This window comes from Uloborus diversus, chromosome 9, assembly GCF_026930045.1.
Source record: "Uloborus diversus isolate 005 chromosome 9, Udiv.v.3.1, whole genome shotgun sequence".
In the NCBI taxonomy this organism is placed as follows: domain Eukaryota; kingdom Metazoa; phylum Arthropoda; class Arachnida; order Araneae; family Uloboridae; genus Uloborus; species Uloborus diversus.
Window position 1 is genome coordinate 119,029,837 of NC_072739.1, and position 18,575 is coordinate 119,048,411.

General features: G+C 33.5%; 1 protein-coding gene across 1 annotated transcript in view; it reads right to left on the reverse strand.

The window, feature by feature from the left end:
• Positions 1 to 11,929, reverse strand: part of LOC129229721 (myogenesis-regulating glycosidase-like) — a 28,941-nt gene extending 17,012 nt beyond the window's left edge. Inside the window, exons 1-2 of the mRNA XM_054864084.1 lie at positions 11,820 to 11,929; positions 8,297 to 8,595 (exon numbers count right to left, since the gene is read on the reverse strand). Of these exons, the coding sequence (XP_054720059.1) occupies positions 8,297 to 8,595; positions 11,820 to 11,925 (405 nt within the window). The 5' untranslated portion in view covers positions 11,926 to 11,929. The remainder of the gene's footprint in view (positions 1 to 8,296; positions 8,596 to 11,819) is intronic.
• Between the last annotated feature and the right edge of the window lie 6,646 nt (positions 11,930 to 18,575).

The following is an 18,575-nucleotide window of genomic DNA, read 5'->3' on the forward strand; positions in this document are numbered from 1 at the left end:
AAGATTTACTTTAGTATATCAATTAGATGTATGGAATAAGTGGAAAAAATTTCAAAGCCTAACACAATTCAGTTTCTGCGAAAAAAGAACATTTAGTTTTAAAAATACCATTTCGAGATATTGTAATTTAAAAATAGGTTTACGTTTTTTAAAGCTTAATTTAACTTACTTTTAATATGAGCACTATCAAGAAGTTTGTATCATTAAAAAGGTATTGAAATGGAGTTTCAAAACATATAAAAATAAAAAATCTAATTTTTGAAAGTATTTAGGGTATTGATTCCTCTTAAAAATTAGCTCCTAGGTAGGCTTTCATTGAAATTTTTTTCTAAATCATGCTCTACAGCGGCTACTACCAGGGCTACTAGTATCACCTCTTGCCCCAAGACAGAGGAGAGGTTCACCTACCATGTGTACTGGTTATCTCCAAATTTTTAATTTTGCCACTTACAGCCCTTTGCTTCTCACTGCCTCATATAATATCGTCGTCTCAGAGAAACAGTAAGACATCTAATCCCAGAAATAACACTAAGATGTCCTACTGTTGCTCTGAGGCGATGCACAGTGGTTCAAGGATGGAAAAAATAGCCAATTTTAAGTTTTAAGATAAAAAATATTTCATGCCGTAATTATTTAGCCCTTGAGTTGTAGTAACTTACTCCATAAGAGTTTTTTGAGAAAAAAAATTCGTTTTCACAAAAATAAGCCAAGATTGTTGAACAATTATGTTTTTGCTTTTTTCGGACGTATGCCTTATACTTCAGTTTTAATTCATTTGTTCAATAAGGAGGACTAAAGTTTGAATAAAAGTCACTTCTGATTGGTTTTTCACACTTATAGGATGCATATTATATCGTAGTTAAAAATTAAAAATTCATCAAAATTGAAAACGACCTGAAATAAAAAAAAAACATTATTTTCTAAAAAATATAATGAAAAATATTGTTGAATATACTTTTATCGGCGGCTTCCGGTGGGCTAAAATTTACATATATCAATAAATTAATCCTTCCTGTAAATAAACTTCAACATTTTAGCTGCGACCACTTGCGACTGCAGTCGTGGCAGATGTTTTTGTTTGATTTTCGCTACTTACAAACACCAATATAGAAAAACTAGAAAATAATCCGTAATGGTATGACGGGGGTAAATTGCTTTTTTATCAAAGAGGTTGATCATCAAATTTAACATGCTCCAGCTAACGTATGTCACAGTTTCACTTTGCAGGAGAGCCTAAAAACGTTTGTTTACTGTTTCCGAAAGTTGGAGCTCTTGAAACATTCATCAATAAATATAGAAGATTTTTTTAAACAGGTTTACGTGTTGTTTTAGCTTAATGCGGAGCATTAATCTACATGCAATGCAGTAGTAACCTGAAAATAACAACTTTTGGACCCGTTTAGTACGGCTTTAAAGAAGGTACATATGAGAAAGAAATTTTTAAAACTCATACAGAATTCTATATAAAAAGTTAAATAACTATTCTGTTCATACAACAATGAAATTAGAAAATCATCAAACGTTTGAAATTTCTGATTTCCTTTTCGAAATCCTTCTAGTATAAAGCTGTTCTCAGTTTCTCAACATTGTCAGAAAATATTGTTCGAGGGTATCAATTGCAATAAATAAACCTTGCGTGTGGCATACAACTGATTTAATTTATAGTTTTTACTAAAAACAGAAATGAATTTGAGCTATAGAGAAACCCCGATTTCACGTTTCTCAGCGGCCTGAATCAAACATAAAATACATAAAATATGGGAAAACGTCAATTCAAATAAAAAAACATAAAATATGGAAAATCCTAAAATAAGGGAAATGTATAGAAAGTAAAAATCAAATAAGGAAACAAAAATAATAATAAAGGTTGCTACGATGACGCTTATGAAAAGTAAAAAAGCGATACTTTACGAAAAGATATCAGTTTAGATCATTCTAACACATTAAGTTACAACTCCGGGCGTTTAGGTTGAAAATAGTCAATAATAATGAGTGAATGAAATCCAAAGTAAATGCAGCATCTTCCAATATTGAAATACTTTGCCAAGTTTTTTCCTGGTCTTTATGATAAAGAAAATAGTCTTTCACTATTTGTAAGCTCTTAAATGCAGTATTGAAAGAAGAGACGAGCTGTGTTTCCTCTTCTCGTTCATCTTCATTGGCGGCCGAAAAGTCCAGAAGGTCGGCTACAGATGGAGCAGTAGCATTTCTGTTTTCATAAATTAACTTTCTACAGAGTGGATTATGTTTAAAAATGCACAGAAGGAAACATGTTGCTTAATTTAAAAATATTTTTTCTCTTTTTTTAACTGCCACGAGAAAACGTAAAATGTGGGAAATTCATAAATAACAAACTTTCCATACGGGTTAAATTAATAATATTAGTATACGGAAAAACTGGGACCTGGTGATAAAAAACGTAAAATGCGGAGAAAACGTAGATTCGGGGGACGTAAAATCTGGGTTTCGCAGTGAATGCGATCAGCAAGCAAGAAGATAAATATTACCATACTACAACTTTAACAATTTTCCATAGCATTTTTTGAGAGTATTCAAAGTTATTTAATTTTTTCCGCTTTTTTGTCGTTTTGAACCACTGTGCGACGGTATATGGCAATATTTTATTTTCCATTGTACATGTATACAAAAACAATACATATCTCTACATAGTATAAAATGAAGTTTCCAAAAAGCGTCTATTTGTTTGAACTCGCAAAACTCGAGAACTACACGGCATGGGCGGATTTATGGGAGGGCAGAGGGGGGCAATGCAACCCCAGTTTTGGGAGGACTTTATATAGTAACAACACATCTTCCAAAAATTAAACAAAAAAAAAAAAAAAAAAATCATTATTTTTTTGTTTTTCAATAGTTTAGAAGAGCATGGGTGTATTTATAGGGGGGGGGGCAAAGGGTGCAATGCCCCCCAGTTTTAAGAGGAGTTTATATAGTAACAACTTATCTTCCAAAATCTTATAACAAAAAAAATCATGATTTTTTCTTTCTTGAATAGCTCTATGAAAATGAAGAGAATAGCGAATGTTCTTTTCTGAAGGGAGAAAAGAAAAAGAAAAAAACCGAACATTTAATACAAATAGTGCAGCTGTCACTGGGGTACTGAAAATTGGTCTAAATTCACTGTTTTGGACTGAAAACCATTTGGGCAAGTATATGAATGAAAATATAGGCTAAACGAGCTATGCATTCAGCTGCAACCCTTATAATAATTGACGTTTGGGACCCTCCCTCCCCCCTCCCCAATTTGCGCTAACAGAACAATCTACTCGTTACGATTTGTTTTCTCTCTTTCAGAATGTTTATTTTTAATTTGCGTGATTTCAAAAACTAGATATTTTGGGTTGTTACAGACGAAAGATTTTGAAAAACCTTCTGGTATCACACGTTCACATGAAATTGGCTGATTTGAAATATATGCTATTGCAAAAGAAGTACATAGCTAAAAAGGTTTTTGTACAGCAAAATACTATCAAATGTAAGTTAATACCATACTCAGCGAATGTATGTAACAATGAAACAAGAAACTGGAAAAATTGTCCAACCATTGAACAAACAGAACGTAAAATCACTGTAAACAAAATAGGAATCTCAATCCCTAGCAGTTCAAAACTAAATTTCTGATTTTCCAGAATCATACATTGTATGGAAAACGTCTGAATAAAAGAAAAAGTGAGGGAGATATATTTCCAGCACGAAAGTTTTGCACAATTCTTGTAAGATCGCATTATTACCTGATAAAATGTTTTTCTAACTGTGTTTTCTTTATTTTTTAAAGGAAAAAATTTGTATATATGAAACTAATAGTTAGAACTGTACTTCATGCACTTGGAAAATTTTCGGCTCGTCTTTTTTTTTTTTTTTTTGAGAAAGAAAAGTAAATACTATCGCAAGCTGAACATTCTGATTAATTGAATCTTTTTACTTAGAGGGAAAATACCACCTTACTTTCTAAAAACTGTTTAAAAATTAAGGTAAGTCATAATCATCTAAATCTAAATGAGACAGTTATTGTCATTACTGAAATCTGAGTAAATCAGTCATCAAAAGTTTTGGAAAAATTTGCTGAAATTTGATAAAAACCGATAAAAACCTTTTAATCAGATTGGTAAAATCGTAAAAATCCTTTAACTGTAAAAACTGACGAATTTTCGTTAAAATTACAAAAAATCAAACAAAAATCTGCAGGTAAAAGTGAATTACATACAGGGCTGGATTTGCCTAGATAAGATAAACAAGCTATAGCTTAGGGCCCCTGCTTTGAAGTGGATCCCTAACTCCCAAAGAAATGTGATTTGTTCCTTAAAAAAATGGAAAGTGCTTGAAAAACTAATTTTATTTTCAAGTACTTGAAAACCTTGAATATTTGGAAACGTGTGGCTACAAACCTTAAATTTTAAAATTTCTAACAAATTGTAGGGTGAGGAATGCCAAAATGTGTCAAATTCAGCTCCTTGCTACATCTTGCATCAAAAATGTAAAAATCATGGTTCTCGCGTTTGTAACATATTACTTGAAATAAATTTTTTTGTGACTCACATGCTTCATATATTGCTATTTATTTAATCCCGAATGCAGAATTTTGGAAATTCTTTTGTATTGATTGCTTTTATCTTACTTTTACTGCATATTGTTCATCTGTTTAGCCCGGGAAAAAAATGATACACTACCTCTATTCCTTTTCGTTTTTTGCACTAATAATTTTTAAAAAAGTTGTAATGAGAAATTAAAGTTTATTTTTCTTTTAAACTTAAAATAGCCGTTTCTTACAAAGTTTGAACAATATTGTACAACTGTATAATCTACTACTCAATTTTAGAGACTGGAAAGTGCAAATTATTGGTTCTAAAATCCCTGAAAAGAATTGGCGCAGTATAGCCTACCAGGGCTCTTGAGCCAAAAACCCAATCTAACTAACCAAACCTTGAAAATAATTAGACAAGTCTTTGAAACTCCTAAGCAAAGTGTGCTTCAATTTTATTTCTTATCAAGTGGATAAATTAAGAATTGTTCAAATGGGTAGTATGTTACTCTCTTTATACCTATTCTCTAAATCTGTGCACCATTTTTTTAAAAGTATTAACTTGCATCAAGTGTAAAACTTTAAAAAAAAAATGATTTGCCTATTATTTCCAATTAACCCTTATAAGACTTTAAAATGCAGAATTTTATATCCATTTTATATAATTTCCTCCCGAGACCCCCGGGCCCCCAAGAAGTGGAGATATTCTATATCCCACTTAAAAGGGAGCCCTGTGTCAATCTCTTAATACCAGCCCCCTCTCTTTTAAGGTCAATTCAAAAAGGACAGCATGATTACACACAGTAATGAAAACGACACATAAAAAAGTAAAGAATGGCCTTCTGCATCACAGAAAGCAGATAAAAACATGGGAGAGGGAGGGGAGACGATTAAAAATGTTGCTCTAAAAAAAATCTTGCCCCCCCCAAGAACTCAGTCCTAAATCCGCCTATGCTACACGGCCAATTTTGCTGAAATTTTCACAGTTTGTTCCTTTAAGTCCTGAGAAGGTTTGCAGACCTGTTCGAAAAAAATTCGACGAGTAGTTCTTATTTTATTCCAATTTAGGCCCAATTTTCACATAAATTCCCGAATATGGGGGTGAAAAATTACTCGCAAATAATAATATTATATATCGTTGGAAATGGAAGAATTTTCCGCGTTCTACGCAATTTGTTCCAATGCTCTAACTTAATTGCGGCGGGAGTTTTTTACATTTTTAGCTCGAATTTTTTAGGCTTAGCTAAAATTTATTCACTACTTTCTTCACTAAATCCATCAATAAAAAGTGAAGGAATTGTCCCACAGTTTTCTTTTTGACAGCATTGGATAGAGCTGCTTTTTTTACTCCAGATCTAACTCGACCTATGGTAGAAGGTTTAACCCTCTATCTCTATTAGCAAAAAAGTTACAAGCGAATTAAATGAAGTTCAACAATCTGTTCTCTATTCAAGTTTTTAACCATTTTATTTTGCGTTTCCACGACAACGCTTTATGAATCCAATGTTTATTTCCATCTTTCTCATTTTAAAACTTATTTTATTTTGTGTTTCCATGGTTACACTTTTTAAATCCATCTTTCACATTTTAATTCCTTAAAAGTATTTTAATATCTGTCGTCAATGTTTGGAAGGGAAGTTTTGCATGGTGTTTTTTTTTTCTTTTATTTATGCCTGATTGTTGAATATACGTCACTTGACACAAATTTTATTTTCAAAGTAGACCGGGCAAAGCCGGGCAACGCAGCTAGTAGTAAATATGCATAATAAGGTATGAAGTCAAACATTTTGCCAGGCTACAAGAAGCCGTAAATGCCAAAAGTTTTTATGATATAACTTTCAAATGTAATAATAGCATAAATATAGAGTTGAAATAGGCAGTAGATTCGAGATTTGCGGAAAGGTTTAAAATTTTAAGTTGAATTTTTTTCTCTAGATTTAATACTTACATCTTGTGCTATAAAAAAACCCTCAATTTTTAAAAGTTTGGCAACAGAATGGGGTCATTTCCAAAATTTTAAAAGTACAGTAGAACCTCTCAATAAAGGACACTAAGGGGACCAGATATTTTGTCCCTTAAAATAGAGATGTCCCATATTCGGAGGTGTATGAATTGATGCATGCTGTGTACTTAGTAGTATAACATCACAATAAACATTGACTTATGATTAAATACTGAAAATGTTTCATATATGCTAAACAAAATTTACAATTATTCAAATTTTTAAGTTTATATTATTTTATTAATTAAAATTTAATAAAAAATTTTGTAATGACATAGTTTTGTGGCATACAGAAATAATTTTGAAGTGTAATTCATTACATATATTGCTTTATGTTATGTAATTCACTATGTAATACTATGTGAATTACAATTAATGTTCAAATTTAACGTTTTATCTTTGCTAAAAATTAAGCTGAAAGTCTCTCTGTCTGGATGTCTGGAGGATGTCTGGATCTCTGTGACGCGCATAGCACCTAGACCGTTCGGCCGATTTTCATGAAATTTGGCAAAGTTAGTTTGTAGCATGAGGATGTGCACCTCGAAGCGATTTTTCGAAAATTCGATGTTGTTCTTTTTCTATTCCAATTTTAAGAACAAAATAATCATAAGATAGACGAGTAAATTACGAAATTATCATAACGTGAAACCGTAACATGGGTACAAGTCAATTGGCGAGAAAATTCACCATACATTATTTGTAAATATACAGGCGAGCCAAAAGACCTTTTAATTTCTCTATTACGGGCAAAGCCGTGCCGGTACCACTAGTCGTATATAAAGCTAATTAGTTGCTTTGCACTCTCCGTCGGCCCTGAATAAGTTGTTGAGAAGGTAAATCATGCATGTTAATTTCAGCAAGTTTTTTTTTTTTTTTTTTTTAAACAATATATTACTTGTTTCCTTCACAATATGTTTATGTCAAACTTACCTCAATTAGTTTTTAGAGGAAAAGTGAAACTTGAATTCCAGAAAAATTCACTATTTCTAATGCACTTATACATTATTTTGGCTTTGCAACTGTCCCTTAAACAGAGTGTCCCTTAATTAGAGGTAAATACATGGAAGTCCCTATTCAAAGGGCTGGGACCAGAAAAAATGTCCCTTAAATAGAGGTGTCCCTTATTCGGAGGTGTCCCTTAATGGAGGTTCTACTGTATTTTTTTTTTTTTTTTGAAAAAGCATGCTTAAAAACATAGGATCTGACTATTTTTTAAATAATTTGACTAAATTTAACATTTTTTAAAAAATATTTTAATCGGTGCGCTTTCATTGTTTACGCTTCTGCCGATGACATCACAAATGATGAAATGCCATTCTATGTTGCCATTCACAGAGCAAAATATTTAATTCGCATCTTTACTCAAGTGTATTGGCAACGATATGGTTGATAGCAAGCGTAGAGCGAAATATTTAATTCGCTTCTTGATTATCATAACGAGGAAAAGCGGCAGACAGCTGCGCCAAAGTACATCATTTGTGACGTCAGAAAGACCAAGCCTTATTTTCAAAATCGGGCATTTAAAAAAATTAATTAAAAACTAAGGGTTGGGAAAATGAAAGTTTTTCTCGTTCCATGTTATTATTTTTGCGACTAAATTCAAATTCAATTTCAGTGACTAAAAGTAGTACTTTTGACTGATGGAAACAAACCCATTGGTACTTTCCAATTTTGGTGCCTTGGGCTTACTCCCTATGTGCCCATGCCCTGGATTCACCCTAGTACCTTCCAACATACGAAACTCAGATACAACTTACCGAGGCTTGAATGTTCTTTTTGTATTTGTGCCTCCTTCTCTTCTGCCTAGGAGATGACCAAGTATCATCGACATTTAGCTTCAAAGCTGGCTTGAGGCTGAGTTTCTTTTTCTTGGTACTCGGAGTGCCCACCGGAGAGTCGCCCGGTGTGGTGTTGGCGGAGGAAAATCCAGTGCCCGTTGAATCCAGTGACTGGCTGCTCCCAAGCGATGATTTCGTGAGAACAGTCTGAGTCCAACTGTCCAAGGAAGATAAGTCGTCATTACTGGCTTGGGCCCCGCGCGTTATCTGGAGACTTTCTGTTAAGAAGAATAAACCAGTATTACTGTCAAGTAGTGATTGCGATTCCGGACCGAACACGGAACACCGAACATTGGAATTGCAATAGCAATTCCAATGTTCAGTGTTTTTTAAACGTGGTACCGGTACCGAAATACCGCCACCGGAATAAATAACGGAATTGGAATTTTTTTGGAAAAGGAACAAAAGCTTTCATATTTATTTCGTTATCATATTTCAGTTTCATGCAAAAAAAAAAAAAAAAAAAGAAGCGTAATGCGTAAATTATAAAAGTATTAACATTTCTTGTGTGAACAGATATAAAATGAAGGAACAAATGATAATCAAATAAAAAAAATGTGTGTTGTAAATACACGATAGAAGAGAAACGTTTACCTTTTAATTATTATAGTGATACCCGCACGGCTTTGCCCGTAACAGAAAATTAAAAGGTCTTTTGGTTCGCCTGTATATTTATAAATAATGTATGGTGAATTTTCTCGCCAATTGGCTTGTGCCCATGTTACGGTTCCACGATATAATAATTTAGTAATTTACTCGTCTATCTTAAAATTGGAATAGAAAAAGAACCACATCGAATTTTCGAAAAATCGCTTCGAGGTGCACACCTCCATGCTACAAACTAACTTTGTGCCAAATTTCATGAAAATTCGCCCAACGGTTTAGGCGATATGTGCGTCACAGAGATCCTGACAAACAGAAATCCGGACAGAGAGAGATCCTGACAGACAGAGAGACTTTCAGCTTTATTATTAGTAAAGATAAAGATTATTATTTTTTTAACGTTCTGACCTGTCACTTCACCACGCTCGTGTTTTATCTGTGCCTGACTTCGGCATATTGCCTTGAAAATAATTTATTAAATTCATTAATAAAACTAACTTTATTGAAACTTATTTTCCATTGCTTTTTGGCAACAATTAAAACGCGAAAGTATTTAAACTTAAAATTAGTGGTGTTTTTCATTGTTTTTGGCAGTAATTTAAAAACAACCACGTCAGTTCCGTGTCCGTCACACAATCAGATGCAGATTAGGATTTCAAAGCGTACGCATAAAAATTTCGCTTCAATGATAATTTATAACATAAGACGCAAAAAATAGAAGATGAAAAATGAACCAGAACAGTATTACAACACTTGTAAAGGAAGGAAACTTATAGCATGATTGTGATGAATGTAAAATGCATCACACAAAAATTTTGTCGTTGTGTGTGTTTTATTTTTAAAATTTCTTTGTACGAAATTTAACGTCTCACGTCTTTGCACGAAGACGTGATTCTGAAATCTTCGTTTTCACATCGTCTTTGCATGAAAATGTGAAATCATAGGATAATTTATACATTGATACTATCTATTAAATCGTGTTTTTGAAGCCAAATTTTGGCAATCAATGGTTGACTTTGGTGCAGTAAAATGGGGTGAATCGGAACACTTATTAACTTAGAGAATTAAAAAAAAAGTTTTTTTTTTTGAGTTGATTTTTTTTTGGCTAGGAATTTCGATCTTGTATCAAAGCGGAGCTCTACGCAATAGCTTGTTTAGCTTATAGAAGAATCCAGCCGTGATTATACATCTGCTGATTGGTTGAGTCACAAGTCGAAAAGAAAATAAAAACTTTTAAAATGAAAATTCAGTACAATAATGTAAAAAATTGTTTTCAAGCAGTGAAAGTTAAATTTTTGAAATCATAGATTTATTGTGTGTGATTTAAACAAGCAGGATTCGAATTATCGCAATGATATTGCAGTGTTAATGTTTTGAAAAAAAAAAAATCTAATACAGTAAAACCTGTGTAAGTTGACCACTCGTGGGCAGTACTTTGGCGGTCAACTTAGACAGGTGGTCAACTTATAAAGGGCGGTAATAATTTTTTTTAATTTTTTTGTCATTTCTTGCAACATGTATTCATTTTTTGAGGAATTCACCCTTACTCTTTCTGTTCAACTCACTTTCATTGTTTAACATTATTGAAAGTAAAACAATAATTAAAAATACTATTCAAATAATTTTGTTAGTTTTTCCTTGTTTTTAACTATATTAGACTTTAGTTTTAGAAATTCCATATATGCCAGCTAATATTCTCTGTTTTTTTCCAGTTAATTTTAATCCATCATACTTTTTATTAATCTCAAGTTCAGCTAACTTTCTTTTTGGAGCCTTTTTATGCAAAACTTATAGCACAAAGCGCAACAAGTTCGACTCTCCCAGTTCATAAAGGCAAAATCAAAATGTCCTATCTCTTAATCTCTTGCACCAGAAACATGTAACTTTACTCATTAGCAAGCCCTGATCTGCGTACCCGCAGTGCGAGAGACCTGCGTCCTTAAAGGGGCTAACGGCCCTATAAATTGAAGAAAAAATAGAAAAAAAAAACTAGCACTAAGACTTATTCACTTTACTAATAGACACTGCTGGCCACTAGGGAGGGGCCCTACATATTTTGTTGCAGGGGAATCAGAATGTATAGATCCGGACCTGCTCGTTTTTGCACAATTCCTATGCTGTCACAACATATTGCAACTGAAAGGAAAGACTTTGAACTTTTATACTGACACCTATTTTCATTGAACAGAGTACAAAAAGCTATCTCAAATAGAACAACAAATGAAAAACAAGTTTGGAGAATAAAAAGCAGCATTAAGCTTTATTCTGCTGTTTAGTTAGTAAAATGCTGTTCTGTCATCAAAGCATTAAAACCATTCTTGGAAAGCTATGAAATAATAATAACAATGATAATAATAATAAAAATAAATAAATAAACAATAAAATGAAACAATTTGCTGAAGAAAGTTGAAAAAAATAAACCAAGTGGTCAACTTACAAAGGCTTTTTTACAATACTCCAAACCAAATTTGGCGAACATTAGTGGTCAAGATAGACAGGTGGTCAAGATAGAGAGGTGGTCAAGTTACAGAGGTTTTCCTTCATTATATGAGATAGGACTAATTCCGTTCCTGACAAAAGCGGTCAACATAGACAGGTGGTCAACTTACAAGGGTGGTCAACTTTACAGGTTTTACTGTATATGCTTTAGCCCGGGAGCATATATTAGATATATATCCGGGAGACATTAAAGGAAAAAAAATAGCAATTTAATATGTATTTCGGATTTTCAATTTTTATTAGAAAACCTGTATTATTTGACTTCAATAACGACAATAGTCATGCACTTTTTCTTTTCAAAAAATCCCATTTCAATATTTCTCATCATGAAATACCTTACCTGTGTCAACTTTTCTTAGCTGCCAGACGTCCTCAACGCCATTTGGGAAATTGTAGAATAAATTAACTGAATTATAAGATGCTGCCATTTCGTTGTTAGGCAACATTTCAGATTTGTCAGCCATGTTTCTTACAATGAGCTTTTATTTTAGGATATAAAAATTAATTCTCAGACAACCACTCCTTCGGAGGATTTACCATTTCGAACTACATTTCACTTGTTTTGGAACATGGAGTCAAGTGCCTTTACGCACTCTATATTTTTTATCTCTGTACTTATCTCTGTTTTACAGCAGAGAAAGCTTTTCTTTATTTTCTTTTTGCGCTATCTTTCAAGATGTTTCTGTTTGTGTACATTTAGTAAGTTACGTTTTTATTTTCGGGACTGAAAGTTCGCTAATTAGTTTTAATTTGCTCAATCCATTTGAACGGGTGTGACATTTTAACGCATAATATTATTTGCTTTGTATTCCCGGAGTTTTAAACTTTGGCTTTTAATTGTGAAAAATTCGAATATAAGAAACCATTACGTATCGTAATTCGCAACTCCAATAAGCTAAAGGGGGCGCTTCAGACACTGTCTAATGGCGGATGAAAAAGGTAAAACAAACAAATGCCTTAACTTATAACTTGCTTTGACGCTTAGTGAATGACAGTAATTTTTCATCGTGTTTGTGGCGGGAAGCTTTCTTTTCTATTCTTCTGAAATTACATTACACCACAAACTGTCTGAAGCCTGTAATTTACCCCAAGGAAAACACGGAATGTTTTGGAACGGAATGTTTTACTCTTTTCTTTAGTATTGTTAATCACAGCAAGGTAGCGCATTCGAGCTCTGGAGTTGCGAATAAGAAGTGTCAGCTTTCTAAAAAAAATTTTTTGTTCTTGAAAAATAATGATTCGTACGTGTTGCGGATATGACCGTACTGTCACGCATGTAACCAGGGGCGGTTTTTTAACTAAAGAAGACATTTCCTCATATAGGCTAAATATTTCATACTTGTGTGTTCAGTGTAACAACGATGGAGCAGTGTTGCCAGATTGGGGGAAATTTCCCCATTTTGGGAAAATCTGGTGCTCTCTGGGGAAATTTTGGGGAAATGGATTTTGAGGGGAATTCTTTGGGGAAAAAAAATTATCTTGGGGAAAACCTGGGGAAAAAAAATTGTGATTAAATTTGCGTCTTGACATCTAGTAGTTACATTCAAACAGCGTTGGTTTAGCTCTGCTCAACTTTATGGAATTCGCATTTCGTATTATGTGGAATATTATGCTTCGGAATTTGCATTAATAGTTTTGCTTGAGTTACATTACTCAAGCTAGTAGTATAGTAGTATAGTAGTATAGTAGCTAGTAGTATACTAGTTGATACGTGAAACAGGCAAAAAATAAGTATACGAAGAATGTTCTTGGATAAATATATACAAAAATCGTAGTTTAAATGCACATACAAAAGCAGAGTAGTAAATGCGAGTAGAAAAAAAAAATTTGGCTATTTCTTATTACTCGGACAGGCGCTTGTATTTATGACTAGTGGCACCCGCACGGCTTTGCCCGTAGTAGAAAATTAAAAGGTATTTTGGTTCCCCTGTATATTTACAAATAATACATGATGAATTTCTCGTCAATTGGCTTGCCCACGTTACGGTTCCACATTATGATAACTTGGTAGTTTAGTAGTTCATCTTATGATACTTTTGCTCGAGAAAATGTTCTTAAAATTGGAGTAGAAAAAGAACAAAATCTAATTTTTGAAAAATCGTTTAAAGGTGCACAGCTCCATGCTACAAACTGATTCTTTGCCAAATTTCATGCAAATCAGTCGAACTGTCTGGGTGCTATGCGTGTCACAGAGATCCTGACAGACATACGTTCAGTTTTTACTATTAGTAAAGATAAAAAAAGATAAAGATAAAGAAGACAAAAAAAAAAAAAAAAGCAAAAATGGGAAGAAAAAAAAGTTGGGGAATTTTATAAGAAAATTTGGATATTTCGGGGGAAAAAAAAATTTCAAGCGACAAAATTATCAGAGGAAGTCGTTTCATTTCATGAAAATATTAGTGGAAAAATAATTTTTGAATTTGGGGAATTTTGATAGAAAACATTGCTTTCTGGGGAAAAGTTGGAAGGGAATTGGGGAAATCTGGATTTGACCATCTGGTGTGCCTATACCTGTACAGTCATTGTAGCATTGTGTAATGTACGCAATTTGAATTTTCTAGTTTTTTTTTATCTTTCATATATTGCTCTTTCCCTGCAACAGCGCAATAATACAAAATAAATAATCTTTAAGTTAATACTACACGGTAGTTGCAATTATCTCTTTAATATTAAATCAAAAATCATAATTTTCAACTATCACGTTGTTGATGCAAATGAGTGATATATATACATTATAATATAAGTCTGTAATCGTAATCAAAATCATAATCGGCATATTATAATCGTAATCGATTACATTTTCTACATAATCGGAAAGTTGCTGTAATCGTAATTACGTTTTGCCAGAGGATTATAACCGTAATCGTAATTGTAATCCCCCTTTTATTGTGCCCGTAATCATAATCGTAATCGATTACATTTCCTCGTAATTGACTACAAGCCTGATTGAAACTGAAAACATATTTTACATAGATGTATATTTCAATCACGTGTGAAATTTTTCAAAAAAAAAAAAAATTCTTCCTCTGAGCCAATTTTAAAAAGGCGAAAAAAAAAGTGACAAAAATCCACATGATGATGCAAAGTCAAGCATTGTTTTTTTAATATTTTGTATGAAGTAATCAATTCAGTTTCGAATGAAATTAACACAAGATTTGATGATAATTATTTTTCTGTATGATTGGCTCTATATTACCTGGATTGGATTTTGAAAACGAAAAATAAAATGTTTCAATTATGAGTAAAATTTTTAACATGAGACAAGAAAAATTACAAACAATATACAGACAGACCAGTTATCACATCCAGAGACTGAAGTTTCGTCCTTGTTATGGACTTATCAGGCTGGAATAGTGAATAACGGAGCTGGAGGTAGATGACATCTCATTGAAGCTGAGAGCGCCGACCAGACTAGATTATTCAATGATTAAAAATTTGAGCCCCGCACAATTTTTGAAGTTGCCTGGGTGATTTTGAAGAGAAAGGTATAAAAAGTGCTTCCATACATAACTTTGTTACTTCAATTATTTTTTAACTATTCTAATCAACTCAGCTGGTAGAGAGAGATTTTTTTTATGTCTCAGGAGGTTAGAGAATTATTTTCGAAGCACAATGGGGAAAAAAAAAGAGACTTTTTCTATTTAGCTGTACTGGCAAAACAGAACGATACTGGGCACTGATAGATTAGTAACACGATTCCCTGCTCTTCCGAATTTCAAAACTCTTGCATTAAAACTTTTACAAAAGGTATAAAAACTTTAGTATCGAGATTTTTTGTATGATAACTTATTAGAAAGTGAATCAAAATTTTAATTGTTTCTAAGCACTAATTTTCATACATATTAAACCGATTTTATGACCACTTTATGTTAGCTAATCTGTGTTTAGTACCGCATTGTGGTAATACATATTTTAGAAACTCGATTCCCCTCCCCAAATGAAATGCTGAAATGCCGCCCCTGCATGTAACACGTGCAAATCTTATTTTTTTAAGTAGAAGAAACTTTTTCGAAAGTTGATACTTCATATTTATTCAAATATATAGTAAAAGAAAATAAAATATAGCAAAGCATCGAAAATACCTTTCGCTTGAGCTGCAAAAAAGAACAAATACAGTCAATTCGCGATAACTCGAAAATTACTATAACTCGAAGTTCTTATCAATTTACAATATCATTGTCTTTAACTCCATGCTGATTATTCTCAATATCTCGAAGTAAACTTCCTTTAACTCGATGTTTTTTTAAAGATAACTCGAAATTTATTTCGGAAGAATGGAGGGAAAAGTGACTGTGAGAGAAAAATTCATTTACCTTCACTTGCAACTTCTGCACATTAGACCTCTAAAGCAAGGATAACACCTGCTGAACCAATACGCGATAAAGGAGATACACGTGCGGAAATGAGTATGGCTTGTTTTCTTTTGTTGTACTTATTGACTCTATATTGTTGTGTTGTAGTGTTTACACTCAGACATGTTGCTGGACTACGAATCAGTTTTTAAGCTGTCAAGTTGTCAACTCAACTGACTGTACCTTTATTCAAAGGCTGACCTAAGTTACAGATGCGTTCCCGTTCAATTTTTAGTTCGATCATTTGCTGATAAGATCCCGAGAGAAAGATTTGTCTTTACTATTAACGATGTCAAAGCGAATGCTGAAAGCCTTGAATTTAGAAAGTAAAGTAAATCTTATTTATGACTTTGAAAGGAATCCAACGAACAAAAAGAAACGAAGGAAGAGCTAGCACTTCCGACATAAATATGGACAACTCTTCGAAATCTGCATCAGTTGTTAGGAAGTCGTTTTCCTGGAAGCTTCGACCACGTAAACACTGAAGATGACCGCCGCAGATGCGGTCGAAACGTTTAAGGTAACAACCCTCAGCCCACGGCACAACAGCACGGAATCTCACAACATCATCAAAAAGAAATATTCTTCAAAAGCGGTACGAATCCATTTATCCGAATTTGAAACGAATGAAGATGTGCACCTTTCCTGAAGTAGAATCAGCTCTATTCAAGTGGTTCCAGCAGTATCGGAATCAAGACCATGCCATTCCTACAAGTAGTTGTTTGCTGCGTGAGAAAGCAACAATTTGGCTATATTACGGAACGTAGAAAACTTCCACGCCAGTGCTGAATGGCTGGAGAAGTTCAAGACCAGACACAACTTCGTCTTCAGAACTCTTCACGGAGAAACTACATATTGTGCAAAAAAATTTATAAGTTCTAAATTTTTTCTGTTATATGTACATATTAGTTAAAATATTTAATAGTTTTTAATACTAAAATGTCGAAAACCGAAACTAGCGGTAAGTCGAACTTCTGATAAGTCCAAGTTTTTCGTCGGTCCCTTTAGATTTGAGCTATCGCGAGGGGGGGGGGAGGGAGCAGGCCCAACGAGAGACCATGTCAACCTAGTTGGAAACTAAGGGCCCGGGCCTTTGGGGGCCCCGGTGACATTGACGCAAAAAAAGAAAGAAAGAAAAGTAAGGAAGAAAAAAAAAAAAAAACTCCGAGTAATCGGGAACGTAAAGATAAAGTAAAATTTACTCTTTTGGTATTTACTGTTGTGGCACTTAAAATAGAGTTAATTATTTTCTAGTAAACAGTTGTGATTCCCCCCCCCCCCTTTTCGTCTTCCTTTCTTTTTTGGGACGCGGGGGGCCCGACGACAAAACTGACTAGGGGCCCGCCTTGGCTCTCTGCGGCCTTGAGGCGGAGGGGTTGGGGAATGAAAAAAAATAGAGAGGGGAAAAACACTCCTGACCGGGGAAACTCGCGAATAGTGTGCTAATGAAATGAGTCCAAAGAGGTAACAATCGGAACAACCATAGACTAATAATAAGAGTAGACCGAGTTTTCTCATTCTTGCTGATAAAGAAAATTGGTTCATAGATGTATCATGTGACTAGTGGAAGGGCTTGGCGAAGACTTTAGCAGCATGGTTGCTAGATGGCAGCATTATCTATAGTTTGGCACTCGACATGTATTTTAAGACAATGTGTTTTCATTAAAAAAAACTTCCAGGTGCAGAGATTGAACTGTTTTTCTTTTAGTTATGCATTATTTTGACATTAGTAATAGTTTTTGATCAGTTTTCGGTAACTTTTATTTCATTTGGAGCTATCAGCGTTGGCGTGAACGAAATGGCGTAAACGTTTTGCGTTAACGCAAAAATGAACTAATCGGTATCTTAAATTGAATTTGTAGGTAAAAATCTTACCGTTTGCTGATTCTTCTTGGTCGCTTGCATCTTTTATTGCTTACAAAGTTATTGAAATTGACTAAAGAAAATGCACAATAATATCTAAACGAAAAACTCACTATATTAACAAAATATTTACAACTTAGAATAACAAATTTACAAATCGGACTCCATAAAAGATCATTCTTCCGTGTTCCATCAATTCTATTTATTTTATTTCGCGGTGGCGTTGATCGTCTGCTACGATTAACGCCCGCTGTTGCTAGGATATCCACCAGTCACATGTTTGGTTTATGAGCAGCAAAAGGGTTGCCATAGCTCGGTCTACTCTTATTATTAGTCTATGGGAACAACATATTGAGTCATTTTTTGACGCAAAAATTCTTTGCTTTCCTGCCCCCGTGATCGAGACATAAGGTCTTGAAGTCTGCCCAAATTTTGAGCCAAGCTCCAAATTTGATGACTTGGTGAGAAATTCAAAGTACCGTACTATTTCACCTTTTCCATGTGAATAGATATCCATCTGCAAAGCGTGAAAGGTGCCTTCCATTACTCGCCTAAATTCGTAAAATTTGGTGAATTTTCTCAAAATTTCGGAAGACTTTAGGACATGAGGGCTAACTAATTTACGCATACAGAAACATCTTTTACGATGCTCTTTCTATTATTACTTGTTTTTTTTTCTTCCATTATTACACTATCATATGGTTTCGTAGTGAGTACAGTTCATGAAGAATTTTGGAGTGTGAAGAGTATGATGATTGCTCAGCTTTAAAATTAATACTATATAAATAAGTAAATGAAAATAAATGCAAATAAAAAACACGGTTTTGTTGATCCCAGTTATCAAAATATTTGTTTGAAGGAAGTTATTCGCAATTAAAGAA